This window comes from Acinonyx jubatus, chromosome D3 (assembly GCF_027475565.1).
Source record: "Acinonyx jubatus isolate Ajub_Pintada_27869175 chromosome D3, VMU_Ajub_asm_v1.0, whole genome shotgun sequence".
NCBI lineage: Eukaryota > Metazoa > Chordata > Mammalia > Carnivora > Felidae > Acinonyx > Acinonyx jubatus.
This window is the reverse complement of record NC_069392.1, coordinates 19,694,091-19,716,570: the sequence shown is the minus strand read 5'-3', so window position 1 is coordinate 19,716,570 and position 22,480 is coordinate 19,694,091. Positions and strand designations below refer to the sequence as shown.

Below are 22,480 nucleotides of genomic sequence, written 5' to 3'. Positions count from 1 at the left end.
CACTGCCAGAAAGACACAGGAGGGGCCATGGCGCCCTCTCAACCACCAGTACAGAGCAGCCAAGATCCCGCTGGGTATCATCCCATTCACAACACACAATCCATCTGGCTGATGAAAAAGTCTGTTCCTAAATCATTTTTTCCACATCACTACAGGGTCTACAATCTGTATCAAGCTCAGTTGATGAGGGCAGGACAACTAAGCCCAAGAACCAGGTGACCTAGTAGGACCTGGGGAGACAAGGAGAAGAAGTGAGATGTTCCAGGGTGGCCCAGACCCCTGGCCTGTGACACTCAGTGAGCACACAGTCCCCTGAGGAGGGGGTGGGGGGGTTTTCACAAGATGCAGCTGCAGACGGGCAGTTGGGTGGGGCCCCAGGCATCTGCATGTGAAACAGCTCCCAAGTGCCTGTGGTGCTGATCCTCCCAGGACCACACTCTGTGTGGCCTTACTCCTGCTCCCTGGCTGCTCCCAGCACAGGTGAGGGGCCCACAGGGTGCGGCACAGGCACCCTGCTCTCTCCCACCCAGGGTCCCTGGGGTCAGGTGCTTGCCCTCACCTCTGTCCAAATTGCTCCCTCCCCTCAGTGCTAGACCAGTCACTTCTGACTCAGCCTCCCTTTCTTCCTCCAGGCCCCTCCCCTCTCCTGTCTTAGGAGCTCCATGCCTCCCCTGACCTGAGGCTGCCTCCATCCCTGTCAGTGGCCCTTGGGAAGCCCAGGATTCCCTGCTCTAGGGGTAAGCTCAGGCATGAACATGAATCTTGGTACCAGTAGAAAGAAAGCCGGGTACCCAATCTGGTACGCAGATATGAGCAACCATCTGGGTCTGATTCTGAGGATGCAATTTAAGGACATGGCCCCCTGAGCATGACCAGGACCAGAAGGGCCAGGACCAGGCTGTCCATTGCTGTGTCAGCTATCATGGCAGCAGAAATGGCTGGCAGTGACTCACAGTGACACAGAAGGATGGGGGATGGGACACAACCCTCCTGTCACAGCCTGCCTCTCATTCCCACCTGCCCTCTGAGCAGCTGTTGCTCAGGCCTTAGGATCAGGTATTCTCCCTGGTCCTGGCCTGACCCTCCAGTGTGGGAGAATCCAGTAAGTTCTCTGTGCTCTGGTCTGTGTTTATCCTAATGAACAGAGTTGGGGGCTATTCTGACTATTTGGATTGTAATTGAATATTATGGTTGATAGTAAAGATTTGGGGGGTTTCATTAAATATCACACGGGTCCCAGATATAATCACATGTTTCTCAGGAGGGGAGACAGCTGTCCCAACAGCACAGTCCTGCGGAAACTCCTCCTCTCCTTGGATACAGGCAGCCTGCACGGGCCACAGGGGCCATGTGTACTCGCTTTCCTCAATGAGGCATCCCCACATCCGGAAGGACTGCCTGATGCTTCATGAAGAGGGGACCAGGCCCCTGCTGCCCCAGGCCCTTCCTTAGATTTTACACAAACTGTGGAGGAAGTGCAGCCGCCATCTTGGATCCCACCTGGGGACTTTCTCCTGGCACCACTGTCCTCCCACTGCCCCAAATCCCATCACCTGCACCAGGCAGGTCCGACCCTTAGCTCAGGACTGACCCACAGGGACTCACACCCACCCCCAGGCTGACCCTGTGTGGTGGCTTTGCCTGCATTCTGGTCCCAGTTGTCATTCTGAGGGAGGAGACCTTATCCAAGACATGAATAAGTTTTTTTCATAAATTGAATTTCTCTTCACAAATCTTTGACTTGTGGTTTTGAAATCAATTTTTAGAGCAATTTCATGAGGTCAAAACGACAGCTGAGGAATGTTTTAAGAGGGAAAGCAGATGCTTCCCCAGTTTCCACTCCTGGCTTGAATCAGAGTAATACCTTCATGGGAGTGGGGAGACACAGGACAGAGAATCATTTTCTCCTCACAAAAGCATCACAAGTGCAATTGGAATATTTCCTCTAAAATTTATTTATTACTTATTGATATGAGGAACTAAGTAAAAAGATAATTTTTGGTGGGATTCCCTATGACTGAAATGATATTTCCAGGGAATTTTCAGGTTCAAGGATCATGAACGGGTCACTATAGAGTTATTCTCCAGAGATTCTCACCATAGGCTTTGTCAACAACATGACTTAATGGGCTGGCACGTCCCTAGTCCAGGTGGCCCCATGCCAAGTGTAGCAGCGCTCCCCATAGGCAGCTTCCAGATCTGAGAGGAAGAAGCTGTCTCCTTCAGGATCTGGAACATTCTGGCTGAAGTTGTTCCACATCCCCTCTCAGCCTGCGCAGCCTTCCTCACCTGGTGCAGGTGACTGCTGCTGCCTGGCACCTGCAGCCTCTGCTCTTCTCTCTGCCTCTCAGGGAATGGGGACCTGCAAGCCTCTCCCAGCTTCCCTTCCCTGTCAGGTGCACCCCTCCCTCATGTTCCTGTTCAGCTCAGCCAGTCTGTGGGGCGTTGGGGAAAACAGTGCTAGGTCATCCACGTGGGACAAAACAGGAGGACAGGACAAGCGACATGTGTAGCACCCTAGTCTCCCTGTGGCTTTTAGGTGTGTAAGCAGGGAGGAAAGGGACAATAATACTGCCCTGCTAATAACCACTGCCCTTAGCCCCCAGGTGACCTAGGAAGTTCCCAGGCACTGAGCACACTTGTGTCAAACCTGTTCCTACCTCAGCAGCCTCCTCCTGTTTGTGCCTAGCAGGTGGCCTAGAGAACTTGACTTATTACCTGGAAATTGCCTCTTACCACACCTGGCCACGCCCTCTGTGCCCAGAATGCTCACCTTAGGAGAAAACTCCATATAGTCCCTGAACTGGGTTGGGATCCCAGGTCCTTCAGGTTTGTCCCGTTCTTTCAGATCCTATATCCCCCTGCCCGTGCCTACAGAGGGCATGACTGGGCTCTTCCCACACACATTCCACTGCGTGTTTCTCTTCCTGACTTTAGCAGGGCCAGAGTTCCCTCCTCAAGAAGGATCTATGTCTAGATCATGCAGAATTCCTACGATGCAATGTGAGTCAAACTAATGTGGGTCTGAATAAATGTCTGTCTCTGTTTTGGGGGCATTAGTCCCCAGGCACCCCACCACACATTAGCCCTGTATCTGCAGTTGACACCAAAAAGAGCCACCCTGAGTCCTGGGTCCCCCATGTGACACTACCTGTGTGACCTCCCACTACCTCAGAGACAGGTGCAGGGATGCCTCAGTGAAACCTGTGCTCTCTTCCTCCAAAGGAGCCTGTTACATTTTCATGGGTAATCTAGGCCCCTCATGTAAGAATGCAAGGCAAGCTGGGGCACCTCGGTGGCTCAGCTGGTTGAGCATCCAACTTCAGGTCATGATCTCGAGATTCGTGAGTTCGAGCCCCACATCGGGCTCACTGCTGTCAGCCTGTCAGCACAGAGCCCGCTTTGGATCTTCTATCCCTCTCTCTCTCTGCTCCTCCCCTGCTCACACTCTCCTCGAAATAAATAAATATTAAAAAAAAAAAAAGAATGTGAGGCAAGTAGAAGCCACGCATAGAAACCTCATTCCTCACTGCGGCAACAGTCCATGGAGCAGGAATCAGGACCTGAGCTGTAGGTTATGAATCTACACTTTACAAAGAAAGCCTCTGCAATCCAGCAGCCATTTGGAGTGGCCCCCAGGGGGCAGCAGAGATCACCTGCCAAAACCACACGTAGATCCGGCTCTTAACAGGCAAAGGGGTTTAGTAAGCAGGACCTTCGGGACAATTGTTCAATTATTTGCCATTTGTCTATAGTGTCATCCTTCACTCTCACGTTCAAATTCTTCAGGGTATGTGTGTGTTGGGTCCTGCTCATGAAGACACTGCCTATTTAACTAATACAGGTCCAGGCATTTTGTCTCCCACCAACCCATGCCCTAGCTCACCCTAATGAAACAAAATGCTGTCACTGCCCACAAACACCCATCCTCCCTAGGATCACATGTTTCCCCTCCCTCCCCTGTGCTGACAGACTCAGCTGCTCCTCCTTCCTGGAAGTTCCTCCCACCTGCCCCCTCACCTGTCCCTCCACTCACCTCCCTCAAGGAAGGGGGAAGGGACTGGAAAGTTCTGTTCTTCCCTATTCCCAGTGCCTGCAACACAGTGATTTTCTCTGTAAGCTTTTTTCAACTGAACTTATACATTAAGATGTTTGCTACATGTTTTTCCAACAACTGAAGACAACTTAATTATAGTAAACATTCCCTTGAGGAGTTACTAAACTTTAAAGCCCCCTCTCATTATTTTATACCACAATCATTTCTTTGGCCTCTGATCTGACACCAAAATGGGGATGCTGAGTCACAACCTCTATGACCCGCTGCAGGAGCTCATGGCTCAGAGCAGACATTTACAGCCCCATGATGGTTTTGTAAACTCCATGTACTCTAGACAGAGGATGAATTTTATTTGGGTTCTGTGGCCAAAAGCTGTGATCTGGGATAGGACCCTATACCTGTGTGAGCCTTATAGCGTCACCTATAGAATGGGCTCAGAAAATACAGACTCCACCTTTGAGGTCTCAGTGGTCAGACCAGCCAAGGAGTAAACCCAGGACATTGAACTGGGAGGGAGATACCAGCCTCAGACTATGGGACAGGGCTGCCCCTCCCCTCTCTGTGTCCCTTAGGGCAGAGCCCTTCTCTGAAACCACAAAGCTCCACAACAGCAACCCCAGAGGCCCAGCTGATTTGCATAAGCAGCAGGTCTCTCCCGCAAGGGGATAAGAGATGCCTGGAAGGAACTTTGCCCAAGGTCTTGGTAGCAGAATCAGCGCGTCTCCACCATGGCCTGGACCCCTCTTCTCCTCAGTATCCTGGCTCACTGCACAGGTGAGAGGTGTAATCCCCACTTGTGCTCACTGGTTCTGTGTGAGCCCAAAGGGGATGGTCCTGACAAGAGAAAGGGGTGGAAAGAATCTTATTTGTTCAAAGGATCCTTCCCACCAGCCAGTCCATAAGCTCCTGGGGCTAAGACTTATAAGAGAGGGTACCCTGGGGGTACAGAGAATCCCTGGGGCTCAATGCAGGCCAGGCAGCTTATGGGATTTCCCAGAAATGGGTCCTTCATCTTCTAGCCCAACCCATTTTTCTCTCTTTCAGGTTCCATGGCCTCCTACGTGCTGACCCAGCCCCCGTCGGTGTCAGTGAACCTGGGACAGACAGCCAGAATCACCTGTGGGGGAAACAACATTGGAAGTAAAAATGCTTACTGGTACCAGCAGAAGCCAGGCCAGGCCCCCATGCTGGTCATTTACTATAGCAGCAACCGGCCCTCAGGGATCCCTGACCGATTCTCTGGCACCAACTCGGGGAACACGGCCACCCTGACCATCAGCGGGGCCCAGGCTGAGGACGAGGCTGACTATTACTGTCAGGTGTGGGATGGCAGTAGTGATGCTCACAGTGACACAGGCAGATGGGGAAGTGAGACACAAACCCCTTCCCCATCTGTATCACACTCTTCTCCAGCCTCAGCAGTCTGACCCAGGTCCCCAGACCTCCTATCCACCCACGCTTCATGCAGCACCACCAGAGGATATATCAGGGTTGATCTGGGGGCTCTTGGGATTTGTTTTGAGCCTGAGTATGTTTGGGAACAGAGGACCTGAGTGGAAGGACAAACAGAAAGAAACATCCATCCGCTGCTCCTTACCCCTCCATGTCCATATGGCGGTCATGGGCCATTCCTTCACCCAACTGACGAATATTAGAGGCCTGAATTTCTCAGCTCAGCTGAGCTCCAGAAGCCCTGCCACCATGACAGCTGGGGATTCTGAGTGGAGCACACTAGTGCATTATTCACTGTGGTGTCACCCCCCTCCTGGGCTCACACATGCACCCACCTCTGCCTGGAGCCCCTGACAGCTCACAGGGGTCCTCCTCACTGCGAAGTGCCCTTGGATCAAACAACTGCCTCCCCAGGTTTCTGCCTCTTCTCAGAGAGGTTCAGGTGCATGCTGGCCTGAGTGAATGAAGGCCCTGCCTCAGGTTCAGATGTCCTGAAGGTCTCAGCTTTAGAGCTCCCTGCAGGGATGGAGGCCTCATCTGATGTCTCACTGCACGTGGGTCACTTCTCCTTCTGCCCAGTCTGACCTTCCTCCTCCTTCCAGCTCTCCTACACATGTACTTCTCCATCTCAGAGTCTGATTCCAGGAACCCAATCCAGGTTGGCCAGCATCCCTGACAGGGTCTTCAGGGACATGAAGAGGCTACTATATAAACACATAAAGCTCCGGTTTGTGCCCCAAATCCCCAATATACGTGTCAAAATCCCCAACAGATTAGATTGTTCCTCGTATTTTTAAACAATGAGAAAAGGTGCAGACACACTAGGTGCTCTGGGTTCTGACAGACAGTTGAAGGGTCACATCTATCCTGATGGTGAATGAGGGACATTGGGGCAGTTGCCTCCTCCTACAAAGTGACCAGAAGATACACAACCATGGACTGAGACACAAAATGGGTGCAATGTCACTTCTACCCCCCAAATCTCGCACAAGATTCTTTCTTCACACCCACCCTACCCCAGAATACAGACAGAAAACAATTCTGTGAAATACAGTTCAGTCTGTCGATGTTGACACATAATAAGCCACCACAGTCCAACCTCATCCACGTGAAGTCCACCCAATCCAGGCAAACTACAATCTCCAAATAAAGAGAATATTGGCAGCCATGCTTCCACGTGATGTGAAAGGGAATATTCGCAGCCATGCTTCCACGTGATATGACAAACTATCCAAACTATCCAATGAAAAATTACCAACATGTTCATCCTTTCCCAGGAGGATACAAAGTATACTACTGTCTGATGGTGGTATTTATTTTTGTCCCAGCTGAAGTGACATCCTATAGCTTCATATTGAGACATAAAGTTAACTATTATGAACACATTGGATGTTAGATGATAATGCGATGACCCAGGAGAACAAAACAGAAACATAGGATTAATAGGTTTCCAAACATATTCATATCGACATAAGGAGGAAACACTTGTTCCTTCTATTGTCCTCATTTCTGCCACTACCCTGTGGTCAGAGTTATGTCTATACATCTTCACCACCCACTCCGTATTCCCCTTCCCTCAGCAAACACCTGAGTTAGTCAGTTGGGTCCCTGCCAGTTGAGACGACCAAACCTCCATTCCGGAACATTCACCCATTATCAGACCTGTTGAATTGTATTGTGGTGAGTTGATGACTACAGTCACAGACCCAGGGAATATTAGGGGATCTCCTGAATCCATACATCCACCTACTTACCCTCATTGTGTAGTAGAAAATCCCTTACCCCTTGACAGTAGCCAAGAATCACCCCAGCCAGTACCCCCTACTTTTCCCAATGACTCACTGCCAGGCAGAGCCAAAGGGTTCATGGTGCACACTCAGCCAGCAGGGCCGTGCGATCAAGCAAAGCACAAAGTCCCAAGGATGACAAGGGAACATTTTGTTGATGGCTCACTGGGGATGACAGTGAGTGCTGCTGCTTGCACTCCCACCCCAATTCCTAGACCCGTGAATCCCAACTAGGGGAGAAGCAATACCATATATGTCTAATACATGACAACTGAAAGTACATACAGAGTCCCAGAGGACATGGCGTGAGCCCTGTGTGCTATTGCCACCACCCAGGTGGCAGCAGAGGTCACTTGCCTAGCCACCTGGTGATGGAGTGGGCCTGGTATCAGGGCTCCTAACATGGCAGGGGGAGCTAGTAACCATGACCTAAGATCTGAAGGAAAAGGTATCTTCCTTCTTAAGTATCATGCTTGACACTGATGTACAAAATCCTTTGGCTCCTTATTCCTCTGATCCAGATCTTGCAGTAATTATTTCTTAGGCACAGATCTGGGACTTCAATCTCCTACATACACCCCAGTGGTGTTAAGGCTCTCTTAAGTCTGCAAAGCCCCCAGGACGATGGGACAAGATGGAGGAACAGCATGGAAGTTTTTTGTGTGTTTTTGTTTTTGTTTTTGTGTGTGTGTGTGTGTGTGTCTCTCATCCCTGAAATACAGCAAGATCAACACTAAACCACCCTGCAAACCTAGAAAATTGATTTGAGGATTAACACAACAATCTGCACCACCTGACCAGAGAACTTAGCAGGTACATGGAGCAAAGAGGTGAACTGGGGGAGAAGCCATGGAGGGCAGGGGGCTGTTTTTGTTTGTGGAGAGGGAATGGAGGCAGGGGGTGGGGAGAATACGGGAAAAGTATCCCCCCCCGCAAAAGCAGCTGGAGAGCAAGTGGAAAAGTGGAAACAGCCGCAGGGACTGAACCAAAAAGGGAGAAAGGAGAGGGTTTAAATTCCACTAAGACTCTATAAACAGGGGGAGTGCAGAGGCTGAAACTCTGTAGCTCGATACCTGGTGGTGCTCTGGTGGGAAGGATGAATCCCCGGGAGCAGACTGAAGTCCAGGTGTCTTCAGGACACACGGGAGAGGCAGTTCCCCTGCTGGGAGGGCTCCCCACAGGCAAAGATCCCAAAGGATCCTGAACAACAACCACATTCGCTGGTGCTGGAACAAGCTTGTTGTGGGTGAAGCCTGGTGACAGATTTGTGTTGTGATTTTCCATAATCTCTGAAAAGCTGCTGCTACACTATCTCGCGAACTGTTTCTGGGGCGGGCTGGCACTCAGCCACAGTCTCTGGGCATCACCAGCAGCACGGTCCGCAAACATTCCTGGGTGCAGCGGGCACCTGGCCATTGCTCAGTGAGACCCTCCCCCAGAGGGTCTGAGTGGGTCAAAGCCACAGTCCCTCAGAAGCGAGGGGTCAGGAAACACAGCCGCATCTGAGATAAAACTCAGGAGGGAGGTACCGCCTGGCAACCTGACAGCTTGGTCACAGACAGTGTAAAAGCAGGGAGTGGACGGAAACCGGAGACAAAGGAAGGGTGCGCGACTGCCGATCAGGGAGAACAGAGTTCTAATACTACAGACTGGGGGTAGATGGGTGACGCCATTTTTACCCCTCCTGCGCATACATACACACACACACACACACACACACACACACACACACACAAGCGCCACAATAATCCACCCCAGTAAGCTAAGCAGCACCATCTAGTGGAGAATGGAGCCATTACACTAAGCCCCACGCAACTGGGCCAACCTTGCTCTTCAGGAACACAAGTCTCTCCACCTGCTTAGTTTACAGACTATACAGTGTTTCATAGTTTGACATCTAGGGGAAGACAATGTGATTTCAATGGTATTTCAGTCTGTTCGCTGCTCCATCTATTCAATTTTCTTTTTTTTTTCTTTTTCGTTTCTTTTCTTTTTCTTGAATAGGGAAAGAGAAAAAAATGTATTTTTATTTTCAATTTTTATTAAAAGTATTTTTTATTTTTTTCTACAATATTTTACTTTTTTGTAAATTTTTCAAATTCTGTTTTACTTCCATCATTTCATTTTATTCTACTTCATTATATTCATTTTCACAGGAAGTTCATGACCACTAAACTACCCTGCAAGAAATTTTAAGGGGGACTCTCTGAGGGAGAAAAGACAAGGAAAAAAAAAAGACCAAAAGCAACAAAGACTAGAAAGGACCAGAGAACACCACCAGAAACTCCAAATCTAAAAGAAACATAATGGCAATAAACTCATATCTTACAGTACTCACTCTAAACGTCAATGGATTAATGCTCCAATCAAAACACATAGGCTAACAGAATGGATAAGAAAACAAGATCCATCTATATGCTGTTTACAAGAGACCCACTTTAGACCTAAAGACACCTTCAGATTGAAAGGAAGGGGATGGAGAACCATCTATCATGCTAATGGTGGACAAAAGAAAGCCAGAATAGCCATACTTATATCAGACAATCCAGGCTTTAAATTAAAGACTGTAACAAGAGATGAAGAAGGGCATTATATCATAATTAAGGGGTCTATCCACCAAGAAGATCTAACAATTGTAAACATTTATGCTCCAAATGTGAAGGCGCTCAAACATATAAATCAATTAATCACAAACATAAACTCATTGATAATAATACCATAATAGTAAGGGACTTCAACACCCCACTTACAACAATGGACAGATCATCTAAACAGAAGATCAACAAGGAAACAATGGCTTTGAATGACACACTGGACCAGATGGACTTACCAGAAATATTCAGAACATTTCATCCTAAAGCAGCAGAATATACATTCTTCTCCAGTACACATGGAACGTTCTCCAGTATAGATCACATGCTGGTACATAAATCAGCCCTCAACAAGTACAAAAAGATTGAGATCATACCATGCAGATTTTCAGACCACAACGCTCTGAAACTAGAAGTCAGCCACAAGAAAAAATGTGGAAAGATAACAAATACTTGGAGACTAAAGACCATCCTACTGAGGAATGAATGGGCTAACCAAGAAGGTAAAGCGGAAATTAAAAAGTACATAGAAGCCAATGAAAATGATAACATCACAGCCCAAAACCTCTGGAACTCTGCAAAGGCAGTCTAAGAGGGACATATATAGCAATCCAGGCCTTCCTAAAGAAGACAGAAAGATCACAGATACACAACCTAACCTTACACCTTAAAGAGCTGGAAAAAGAACAGCAAATAAAACCCCAAACCAGCAGAAGACAGGAAATAATTGAGATTAGAGCAAAAATCAATGCTATTGAAACCAAAAAACAAACAAACAAACAAACAAACAAACAAACAAAACAGTAGAATAGACCAATGAAACCAGAAGCTTGTTCTTTGAAAGAATTAACAACATTAATAAACCCCTAGCCGGTTTGATCAAAAAGAAAAAGGAAAGGACCCAAATAAATAAAACCAAGAATGAAAGAGGAGAGATCACAAGCAACACAGCAGAAATACAAACAATAATAAGAGAATATTATGAGCAATTATATGCCAATAAAATGGGAAATCTGGAAGAAATGGACAACTTCCTAGAAACATATACACTACCAAAACGGAAACAGGAAGAAATAGAAAAGTTGAACAGACCCATAACCACTAAAGAAATTAAATTAGTAGTCAAAAATCTCCCAAAACACAAGCGTCCAGGGCCAGATGGCTTTCCAGGGGAATTCTACCAAACGTTTAAGGAAGAGCTAACACCTATTCTCTTGAGGCTGTTCCAAAAATAGAAATGGAAGGAAAACTTCCAAACTCTTTCTATGAAGCCAGCATTACCTTGATTCCAAAACCAGACAAAGACGCCACTAAAAAGGAGAACTAGAGACCAATTTCCCTGATGTACAAGGATGCAAAAATCCTCAACAAGATATTAGCCAGCCGGATCCAACAATACATTAACAAAAATTATTCACCACGACCAAGTGGGATTTATACCTGGGATGTAGGGCTGGTTCAATATCCGCAAAACTATCAATGTGATTCATCACATGAATAAAAGAAAGGACAAGAACTACATGATCCTCTCTACAGATGCAGAGGAAGCATTTGGCAAAATACAGCATCCTTTCTTGATAAAAACCCTCAAGAAAGTAGGGACAGAAGGATCATACCTGGAGATCATAAAAGCCATATAAGAAAGACCCAATGCTAATATCATTCTCAATGGGGAAAAACTGAGAGCTTTCCCCCTAAGGTCAGGAACAAGACAGGGATGTCCACTCTTGCCACTGCTATTCAACATAGTATTGGAAGTCTTAATCCCAGCAATCAGACAACACAAAGAAATAAAGGCATCCAAATCGGCAAGGAGGAAGTCAAACTTTCACTCCTTGCAGATGACATGATGCTCTATATGGAAAACCCAAAAGATTACGCCAAAAAACTGCTAGAACTGATCCATGAATTCAGCAAAGTGGCAGGATATAAAATCAATGCATAGATATCGGTTGAATTCCTATACACCAACAATGAAGCAACAGAAAGAGAAATCAAGGAATGGATCCCATTTACAATTGCACCAAAAACCATAAAATACCTAGGAATAAATCTAACCAAAGAGGTGAAAAATCTACACACTGAAAACTATAGAAAGCTTGTGAAAATATTGAAGAAGACACAAAAAAAAAATGGAAAAAGATTCCATGCTCCTGGATAGGAAGAACAAATATTGTTAAAATGTCAATACTACCCAAAGCAGTCTTCATATTCAATGCAATACCTATCAAAATAACACCAGTATTCTTCACAGAGCTAGAACAAACAATCCTATGATTTGTATGGAACCAGAAAAGACCCTACATAGCCAAAGCAGTCTTGAAAAAAAAAAAAAAAAAACAAAGGAAACATCACAATCCTGGACTTCAAGCTGTATTACAAAGCTGTAATCATCAAGACAGTATGGTACTGGCACAAAAACAGACACTCAGATCAGTGGAACAGAATAGAAAACCCAGAAATAGACCCACAAATGTATGGCCAACTAATCTTTGACAAAGCAGGAAAGAATATCCAATGGAATAAAGACAGTCTCTTTAGCAAGTGGTGCTGGGAAAACTGGACAGAGGCATGCAGAAGAATGAACCTGGACCACTTTCTTACAGCATACACAAAAATAAACTCAAAATGGATGAAAGACCTCAATGTAAGACAGGAAGCCATCAAAATCCTAGAAGAGAAAGCAGGCAAAAAACCTCTTTGACCTTGGCCGCAGCAACTTCTTACTCAACATGTCTCCAGAGGCAAGGGAAACAAAAGCACAAATGAACATTTGGGACCTCAACAAAATAAAAAGCTTCTGCACAGCAAAGGAAACAATCAGCAAAACTAAAAGGCAGCCGACAGAATGGGAGAAGATATTTGCAAATGACATATCAGATAAAGGGTTAGTATACAAAATCTATAAAGAACTTATCGAACTCAACACCCCAAAATCAAATAATCCAGTGAAGAAATGGGAAAAATACATGAATAGACACTTCTCCAAAGAAGACATCCAGATGGCCAAGCGACACATGAAAAAATGCTCAACATCACTCATCATCAGGGAAATATAAATCAATACCACAATGAGATACCACCTCACACCCGTTAGAATGGCTAACATTAACAACTCAGGCAACAACAGATGTTGGCGAGGATGCGGAGAAAGAGGATCTCTTTTGCATTGTTGGTGGGAATGCAAACTCGTGCAGCCACTCTGGAAAATAGTATGGAGGTTCCTCAAAAAAGTAAAAATAGAACTACCCTACGACCCAGCAATTACACTACTAGGTATTTATCCACGGGATACAGGTATGCTGTTTCAAAGGGGCACATGCACCCCAATGTTTATAGCAGCACTATCAACAATAACCAAAGTATGGAAAGAGCCAAAATGTCCATCGATGGATGGATGGATGGATGGATAAAGAAGATGTGGTATATATATACAATGGAATATTACTCAGCAATCAAAAAGAATGAAATCTTGCCATTTGCAACTACATGAATGGAACTAAGGGTATTATGCTAAGCTAAATTAGTCAGAGAAAGACAAATATCATATGACTTCAGTCATGTGAGGGCTTTAAGATACAAAACAGATGAACATAAGGGAAGGGAAGCAAAATATAAAACATTTTATAAAAACAGGCAGGGGGACAAAACATAAGAGACTCTTAAATATAGAGAACAAACATAGGGTTGCTAGAGGGGTTTCGGAGGGGGATGGGCTAAATGGGTAGGGGCTTAAGGAATCTACTCCTGAAATCATTGTTGCACCATGTGCTAACTAACTTGGATGTAAATTAAAAAATAAATAAATTATAGAATGTAAAAGAAGTCTATAAAGCCCCCTCCCTCTGAGAACACACATTGTACCCCCCTCTTTGCTCTGAGAGCCTCCTGTCCTGACTTCGAAGAGAAGTTCCTCCTTTCCCCCCTAAACCGTCTCCAGGGGGCTGGTGCCAATTTTCTTTTCTTTTTCTTTTTCCATTCCAAGGACACAGCAGCTATTCAATAACCATTACTCAACGTCATACATTATATTAAATATTTTTATTACCTAATGCATTTTCCCTAGCAACTGAAGTCAAAATTATCACATGAAGTATTCTTAGAATTCAGCCAATTTCATTCTCTTATACTCAAATCATATCTTTTGAGCATGTGATATGTCCCTGCCCCAGCCATGCATTGGAGATTCTGAGACACAGCACTTACCATCTGTCCAAGAGCTCATGGCCAAGGGTAGACTCTTACAGCAGCTCCACGGACCTTTAACAACTCCACGTGCACCTGGCAAGGAGGAAATTTTATTCAGGTTCTGGCTCTCACAAACTGTGATCTGCAATAGAACACTGCTCCTGCCTCAGGGTTTCCCTGGAGTAGGGGTGAGGAGGGTCACTGCACTGGGGCCTGGGAATGTCAGAGGAGACTCAGTGTGGAAATGCTATGGAGATGGAGCTAGAAGCGGACCAGCTCGAGGCCCCCACCACAACACAACGATGGATGAGACACTTGGAACTCCTGGATGATATTAACCACCTTCCTCCTGAGCCAGAATGGAGCAGAGGAAAGACTGGGAGCCCAAGACAATCTCAGTATCACCACCATGACTCTGGCCACCTTCATGACAGCACCCAGAACGATTCAGTGAGCACGATTTCAGGTTCCCTGAAAACACAGATAGACTGTCTCTCAGTGGCCAGAACAGCCCAGGATGTAGGCCAGGGCACAGACTGAATGGGGGCTACAGCCCCAAGACTAGTGACTACCAGGAGGAGGATCCCCTGGGCTGGGGGTGGAGACTACAAGGGATACCTGTCCTCTCTCTGTGCCTTGGGGCTGAGCCCTTCCCCCTTCTCTGCAACCACAAAGCTCTTCAGCAGCAGCTCCAGAGCCTCTGTTGATTTGCATAACCAGCAGGAGTCTCCAGTAAGGGAAAAAGAGAGGCCTTAGGAGGAATTTTGCCCAGCCTTGGACCTTAGTAGCAGAATTGGGGCGCCTCCACCACAGCCTGGACCCCTCTCCTCGTCGGCCTCCTTTCTCACTGCACAGGTGCTGTGCCCAGGCTCACTGGGATCTGGGACAAGCTTGGCCCTGACTCTGAGCTCCTGCCCCAGTGGGGGACAGGATCTCTTCACCTTGCTGCAGGATGAGGGGCTAAAGGGGTGAAATCTCCCATTTTGCTCACTGGCCCTGTGTGAGCTCTAAGGGGCTGCACCTGCCCAGAGAAAGGGACTGGGAGTTTCTCATTTGTTCAAAGGTTTTATCCACCAGCCAGGCCCATGGGCCCCTGGGGCTGAGATTGATGGGTGGGGACAACTCTGGGGGCCAAGAAACCTCTGGAGTTCGGTCCAGGCCAGGAAGGCAGAGCCCCGTCAGCTGGAAACCCACCTCTCATAATCTCTCTTGCAGGTTCTGTGGCCTCCAAGAGCTGACTCGGCTCCTGTCAGTGTCAGTGGCCCTGGGACAGACGCCAGGATCACCTGTGGAGAAAACAACATTGGAAGGAAATATGTCCAATGGCACCAGCAGAAGTCAGGCCAGGCCCCCATCTATTATTGCAGCAACTGGCCCTCAGAGATCCCTGAGTGATTCTCTGACTCCCAACTCAGGGAACATGGCCACCCTGACCACCAGTGGGGCCCAGGCCAAGGACGAGGCTATTTCTGTGCCACCTACCATGTCATTGGGAGCACCTGGCAATGACTCACAGTGACACAGACAGATGGGGAAGTGAGACACAAATGCTCCTGCCCTGGCCTGATGCTCATTCTCTCCATCCTCTGAACAGCCATAGGCCACCTCTTAGGGTCGGGTGTCCTCTCTGGTCTTGGCCCTGACCGTCAGGGTTGGAAAGACTTCCCCTCAGGGCCTTTGTTTACCACACTGAGAAATAGTAGGGGGTGGAGAGGTAGGGGGCCTGTTTTGAATCACAAAGACTGTGGCGCCCTGTGGGTCCAGAGGTCCCCCTACTGGCTGAACCTTGGCACAGCCTTGTCCCCTCTCCAGGCAAGTAGCTCCTCACTCCTCTCAGGAGTGACGTGAAAAGTCAAGATACTGGAAGGAAAATGCGCAGCTCCTAGCTGACCCCTGATTCATGGGGGTCCTTCCACTTGTTGGTTTATGTGATCACCCTGCGCTGAGACCCAGGATCTTTATGCATCAGAGAAGAGCCTCCTTGCAGGGGAGGGGGCCCGGGCCTGCAGCTGAGCCCTCAGCACCATTGCCCACCCACCCTCCAAAAGAACCGAGGTTCACACTCCCTGCTCCTTTGTAAGTTTACATGTAAAGTTTTCACCAGAAGTTTGTAAAATGTTCACAGAGCTCTTGCACACATGTTGAGTGGAAGCAAATATCATATGATTGGATGCCCACTCTGTAACATTTAGAAATTTTTCAACTTTCTTTCCTCTTCTTGAACTCTGTTTTCATTCCACACCCCTTCCTGGATTTGATCTGCTTATATATTTTTATACCTGAAATACATACTGTCATACATCTCTATCCTAAAAATATGCACTAAATTTTTACATTCTAAAATTTAGTTTCATAGCCTGTGATCTTGAGTGTTAAATAGTTTTCTTCCAGTTGGCATCATAATTATTCATAGCAATATGTGAGCAACACAAAATAAACATATTAAAATTTTCATTTTTTGATTCATGGATCCATTGATAAATATGATGTTCCACTAGAATGAATCAGGGTCCTGTATCAATTCTGTCCTACCTTTCTTTTTTTTTTTTTTGAGAGAGAGAAAGAGAGAGAGAGAGGGAATGAGTCTTAAGCAGGATCCACACTCAGCATGGAGCCCAACACAGGGCTCCATCTCATGACTGTGAAATAGATCATGACCTGAGCCCAAATCAAGAATCAGAAGCTTTGGGCCCCTAGGTGGCTCAGTCAGTTAAGCATCTGACTTCAGCTCAGGTCGTGATCTCATGGTTCATGAGTTTGAGCCCTACGCCGGGCTCTGTGTAGACAGCTCAGATCCTGGAGCCTACTTAAGATTCTGCATCTCCCTCTACCTGCCCTCCCCCTCTTGCACTCTGTCTCTCTGTCTCTCTCAAAAGTAAATAAACATTTTTAAAAAATTAAAAACAAAAAAAGAAACTTTATAGTTTCAATGTTATGTTTAAGACTATGATCTATCTTGGGGCACCTGAATGGCTCAGTCTGTTAAGCATCCGACTTCAGTTCAGGTCATGATCTCCCTGTTCGTGTATTCAAGCCCCGCGTCGTTGGGCTCTGTGCTGACAGCTCAGAGCCTGGAGTCTGCTTCAGATCTGTGTCTCCCTTTCTCTCTGCCCCTCCCCTGCTCATGCTCTGTCTCTCCCTCTCTCAAAAATAAGTAAACATTTTTAAAAAATTTAAAAAAAAAGAATTAGAAGCTTGACTGACTGAACCACCCAGGCATCCCCTGGCTTTCATTTTTGTATGAAGCTCAAAGAAACTTTGGTCTCATAAACAGAAGTTTTGTAATACAATTTCACTCACAGATCTGAGCTCCTTCCTAGTTATGTGCCAAAAATCATTAGTGGTTCATTGTCAAAAATTATTGTTTTCAATGATCTATCAGCTGGCAGCTCTATTTCATATTCTTTTAATTTTTTTTTGAAAGCAAAGAGTTGGAAACCACCTGCCTTCAAGAGGATTTGAACCAGTAGACAGTTTGATGCACCATCGGAATAGAATGAAGGGCTTATTGCCACATCTGCTGGGAAAGGCACCTGCAAACAGCCCTGCCCTCATCTGTCAGCAACCTTGGTGAAGAGAGCCACCTGGAGCTGAGCCATGGTCCTGCCCTGGGCAGCTGGCCTCTAAAGGCTGATCAAGGTGAGGGCCTGAAGGCCCAGCCTCTCAGCCCACCTGGGGAAATTGGGAAAGGCCATCTCAACAGCAAAGCTCCCCTATAGCTGATTCCTCCCTCTGCCCATCCTGCCTATCCTGCTTCCCACCCAACCCTTGCACAGGGGTTGGTCCCAATCACTCTCCCTGTAAACCTCCTGCAGTCTGGCTCCATCCCAGTATCAGCTTCTAGGGGAGAGGGGACCACCTGCACAGAGGTGTCACCTAGCCATCTGTCATCCACTTTCCCAGCTTCTGGGATATGCAACAAGAAACTTGAACAGAACTTACTAAGAGGTCCCTTGTGTGTCATGTAATTTAAAAGATTGGGAATAAATTGGGGGTGCCTGGGTAGCTCAGTTCAGCAGCCGACCTCAGCTCAGGTCATGTTCTCATCATTTGTGAGTTCGAGCTGCATCGAGCTCTCTGCTGTCAGTGTGGAGCCCGCTTCGGAACTTCTGTCCCCCTCTCTCTCTCTGCCCCTCCCCAGCTCATGCTCTCTCTCTCAAAAATAAATAAATATTAACAATAATTTAAAAAAATAAAAGATTGGGGAAAAGTAAAATATCTGTAATCATCGTGCATCTTTGCATCTTTACAAATTTTTTTGAAAAACATTATTTCCTCTTCTCATGTGTTTTAAACTATATTTTTTCCTCCAAAACTTGGGACTGCCGATTTGAATCATTCAATCTGGGGAAGAGTCCCACTGTTTAACCTAATTGGCAAAGCCAGTTCTCACTGTCCAAGGTACTATTCAGACGTACTTCTGTTAGAAACTGGCTCTAGTTGTCAACACAAGTAAACATCTGGATGGGTATTTCGGGGAATATTGTAAAATCACTGAAAAGCAAAGGATGTGTCTGGAGAAATGGTCAAACAATAAAGTGAGGTCGATTTTATGTGATTATCTATTTTATAACAACTTTTTTAAAACAAGGTAAGTCACTAGGCTATTTGCCACTATGGAACTAGCATACACAGTGCAGTAGGTACTATGGTATATGACACGTGTAGTTATACACAAATGTGAGGGTGTGTGGGCTTTTAGGAATAATGAAGTAAGAATCGAATGTAAATTACCTTAGTATTGGTAGCCATCAGGATGGAGCGCTTTGTATGAATGTAATAAAGGAGGCTGCACCACCCTCTCTAAGAATGTGCTTTGTCCCGCGAGGACCTGCCAGCAGGCTGTTCCCGGTGGAAGAGCTGAAGGAGCTGTGGCTGCTACAAAGCCACCACCTGCCACGCAGGTCCTCATGAAGGGAGTGTACCCCTCCCGGGTATCAATCCAAGACTTTGGAAAGGGCCTGGAAAACTGGGCTCCGCTATGCAAACATCAACCCACCTGGTCAGGTGAGGCTGGAACCACAGGGCTCTGGCCACGCCCACTCCAGAACCCCGCCCCCCGACTTCCTCCACACACCGCCCCCCCAAAAATGTTCCCTGGAGTATCAAACACAGCCGGCACTAGAATGAGCAGAGTAAGCCACTGTCGTTACATGTAAAATTTAAGGGAGGACCCCAAAACTCGTCATCAAAATAATATTTAATGCAATCTTTTTTCACATCGTAATGCAGAAAAATCCCGTAATAAATATAACATCAAAACTGTAAGTCAGTTCAGTATCCGCCCCCCCACTCCACACTGGAGTGACTCGCTTCACTCGCCTCACCCCAGGCCGTGGTTGCAAGGGTTAGGTGGGTGTCAGGGAAGATGTTGGACTAGAGTCCGGCCTCTGCATCCTCCCGCCTGCCACCACCACTGGAGCCTTTCCCGGGCCTCTGTCTGGCCAGCCCCTTCGGAGTTCCAGCCCTTTCTGAGGTTTATCCTCCCTCTACTGCTGGTCTCTGCTGCCCCCTATTGGACTGTCCCCTCGGGACTGCACTCCAGGCGGCTGTATTGGGAGAGTTGGGCATTAAAGCACTGAAAAGTTCCCAAGCTCCATCCTTCAGTTCCAGGCTGGCTCCACCTCATGTGCAAAAAAAGAAAGCCTGGTCCTCTCAGGTCTCTGGCTGGTACTGGTAAGTCCCAAGATACAGTCTTTACACCAAGTCGCTGTGTGTCTTAGGAAAGAAACTCTCCCTCTCTGTGCCTCAGTTTATCAGTCGAAGGAACTAGAAGGTCCCCACCAGGGTCATGAGTCTGTGACATCTACAGAAGCAGTAGAATTCTCTTTCCATTTGCTGGAGGAAAGCTGGAGTGTGGGGTGGGACTGCACCCCCAAGATCAACAAAGGAGTAGGGGTCTCCAGGGATCCTGGGGATCCCTCAGAGTGGGGCTCAGAAGCTGCAGAGCCAGACCCTGACTCCAAGAACTCTGAGAGATTCCAGAACCTCTGTTACATCCCCAGACAGATACTTTGTTACACACACACACACATACACACACACACACACACACCCCATGCACAACTGTGAGATGAGAAGGCCCAGCTGGCTTGAGTTTGGGGATGGTGGGGTGGTGGAGCAAGGTGCTGGAGAGACCTGGATTTAGGCAGTCTCTGGGGCTTAGAGTGGGCAGGAGACTGGTCAGCAGGAGACAGGGGCACCCTCTGACATGGGAAGCAGGACAGAAGTGATTGGACAAGGGCACACCCTGACACTCCATGGGAGAAGGGCTGGGGCAGGGCACAGAGGAGCCAGGGACCCTCAGCAGGGGGTCTACCAAGGGGGACAGATGGACCTGGACTCCTCTGGCCCAGCCTGAATCCAGCCCTTGGCGTATCTCAATCCAGGAAGGAGGTGAGGGGCAGGCCTGGGTGGGTCAGAGCTGCAGCTGCACCATCTGGGAAGACCCAGCCCATCCCTCAAGTGTCCCCAGGAAACAACCAGACCCAGATTTCTGACTGCAGCCACCACAAGAGGATGTGGTTTGTGGCAGTGGCGGCCCAGAGGCTGTGGCAGGTGCAGGGGTGGGGGAAAAGAGGCACAGCTGGGGATGCTGCCTTTAGGGAGAGCCCCTTCTTCCCAAGACCTGGGGCTGTCCCCCAGAGAACCACAGCTTCTGGGCCCTGGGTAGTAGGTGAGTGTCACACCCACACAGGGGTGCCAGGAGGGAACAGCTTCGGTCTGGACTCCTAGGGCACATGCCACTCCAGCCCCCATGGTACCAGGAACCCAAGGTCAGAGGCAGGTGTGGGCCTCATCCCATGGATAGGATGATCTCCTGCCAAATGTAGCAGGAAAGTTAAGGAGTGCCTGACTCAAAACATGGGACACACAACTCTTAAAGGGACCTCCCAGGAAAGTCACTTTGGCAGGCCTGGGAGGCCTCATTTAAGGCTGCTGAAACAGAAACTAGAAGCCCTGAGGGGCTGCAACCCAGATTTGAGCAGGTGTATTAAAAGACCTTGTGGCAGAAAAGGCAACTGGAAAGCAAGAGAGGCGCTGGGTGACAGGCGGGATCCTACAACCTGCTGCTTTCAATTCTCTCTTCACCGAGCAGTGAGACTTCACCAGGCCCGGAGAGCTGATGCACAGACATCAACAAAGCATGTCCTGGAGCCGTGCAAGGGCCAGCCCTCTGTATAGAATCTGCTTGAACATCAATTTCCTCATCCTCAAATAGGTGAAATGATCTCAGCTCAGCCAGCAGCCGGCCCCGCTGTCTGCCTCAGCCTCATTGCATTACATATTATATTCCTGGGCTTTCCAATGGCCCCCAGCCCAAAGCACCTGTGCAGTCCATGCCTCCTGCACCTCTGCCCAACAGAACCCAAACCTCACCTCCCTTGGAATCAAAGCATGAGCCTTCCAGGTGGACAAAGGGCTGCAGTGCAGGGGAGGAGCTCACTCCTAGATTCTAGATCACCCTGCAGCCCACTCCCAGAACACCCTTGGCCCCAGCGTTCATCTTCTCTGGACCTTAGTTTTCTCACTTGTAATACAGGGAAACGTCCCCCAGGACATGCCAACAGTTATTCTAAAGCCCAAAGTCCGAGGATGGTGGAAAGGGAATGGACATTTGTTCAACACCTGCTACATACTGGGGCTTAGCATTCACATGATCTCATTCATCTTCATGACTGCCCTGCTACAGAGGAACTGTGTCCATTTTACAGATGAGGAAACAGGCTCAGAGGTGACCTAAGGCTAGGTTTCAACATTCATGAGCCTGACATTATTCCTTGAGTGAGGGATATAGAATCACTCCCTGCAGGGCCCTTGCCTGGCTGAGAAGCTGAGATGACCAGAGGGAAACCAGCCAGGCTTGACCAACCCTGCCAAGGAAGTGTAGTGTGCAGGGACCCAGCCTGGGGGACTGGTCAGAAGAGAAGCCCTAGCCCCAGTCCCACCCCAAGGAACTCAGGCCTTGGTGATTCCTGATTCACTGGGCACTCAACTGCTTACTGTGGTCTTTTCAAGTCCCAGGGAGATGCTCCACAGACCTGGGTCACCCTTAGGAATACGGAAATAAGGCAGGTCAGGTATGCCCCACCCAGGGCCCCAGGGGCAGGAACTGTGGGCTGGCTTCAGTGGGAGGGGGTGGAGCCCAGGATCGACCACAGCCGGGCAGCTGGCAGATGTCACTCTGAGGGAGATCTCCAGGGGTAACAGCCATGGGCCCTGGAGAGGACTGGGCACTGAGTGCAGGGACCAGAGAAGGCCCAGGCAGAGGACAAGACTATGTGGGCCAGGCACACTGGGACCGCTGCTGCCAACAAGAGGGACCTGAGGCACCTGCCAGCCCCTCTCCTGGAAGTTCAAGCCGAGCTTCCACCCTGAGGGCAGATGAGGCCTGAGACAGGCCA

At 48.0% G+C, this 22,480-nt stretch overlaps 3 protein-coding genes, 1 long non-coding RNA gene and 1 gene segment (V, D, J or C); 4 read left to right on the top strand and 1 right to left on the bottom strand.

The window, feature by feature from the left end:
- Window positions 1–15,868, bottom strand: part of LOC113595120 (uncharacterized) — a 251,930-nt gene extending 236,062 nt beyond the window's left edge. The window contains exons 1-4 of one of the 3 annotated variants that reach the window (XR_008291857.1): window positions 15,558–15,868; window positions 15,270–15,361; window positions 14,083–14,168; window positions 8,370–8,532 (exon numbers count right to left, since the gene is read on the bottom strand). This is a non-coding gene — a long non-coding RNA (uncharacterized LOC113595120). The remainder of the gene's footprint in view (window positions 1–8,369; window positions 8,533–14,082; window positions 14,169–15,269; window positions 15,362–15,557) is intronic. The other 2 variants (XR_008291856.1, XR_003415578.2) reach the window with 2 other exon arrangements.
- The window catches only part of LOC106988627 (immunoglobulin lambda-1 light chain-like), a 308,524-nt gene that overhangs the window by 228,073 nt on the left and 57,971 nt on the right, over window positions 1–22,480 (top strand). Inside the window, exons 1-2 of one of the 3 annotated variants that reach the window (XM_053206513.1) lie at window positions 4,689–4,831; window positions 5,102–5,376. The exons of the other annotated variants lie outside the window; for them this stretch is intronic. Of the exons in view, the coding sequence (XP_053062488.1) occupies window positions 4,786–4,831; window positions 5,102–5,376 (321 nt within the window). The 5' untranslated portion in view covers window positions 4,689–4,785. Of the gene's footprint in view, window positions 1–4,688; window positions 4,832–5,101; window positions 5,377–22,480 lie in introns of those variants that run through there. 3 annotated transcript variants of the gene reach the window in all.
- Window positions 1–22,480, top strand: part of LOC128312485 (immunoglobulin lambda-1 light chain-like) — a 442,895-nt gene that overhangs the window by 385,771 nt on the left and 34,644 nt on the right. The gene's annotated exons all lie outside the window — the stretch shown is intronic.
- LOC106988621 (immunoglobulin lambda-1 light chain-like) overlaps window positions 1–22,480 on the top strand; it is a 505,411-nt gene that overhangs the window by 461,716 nt on the left and 21,215 nt on the right. The window lies entirely within an intron of this gene.
- Window positions 1–22,480, top strand: part of LOC106988734 (immunoglobulin lambda variable 5-39-like) — a 603,934-nt gene that overhangs the window by 574,348 nt on the left and 7,106 nt on the right.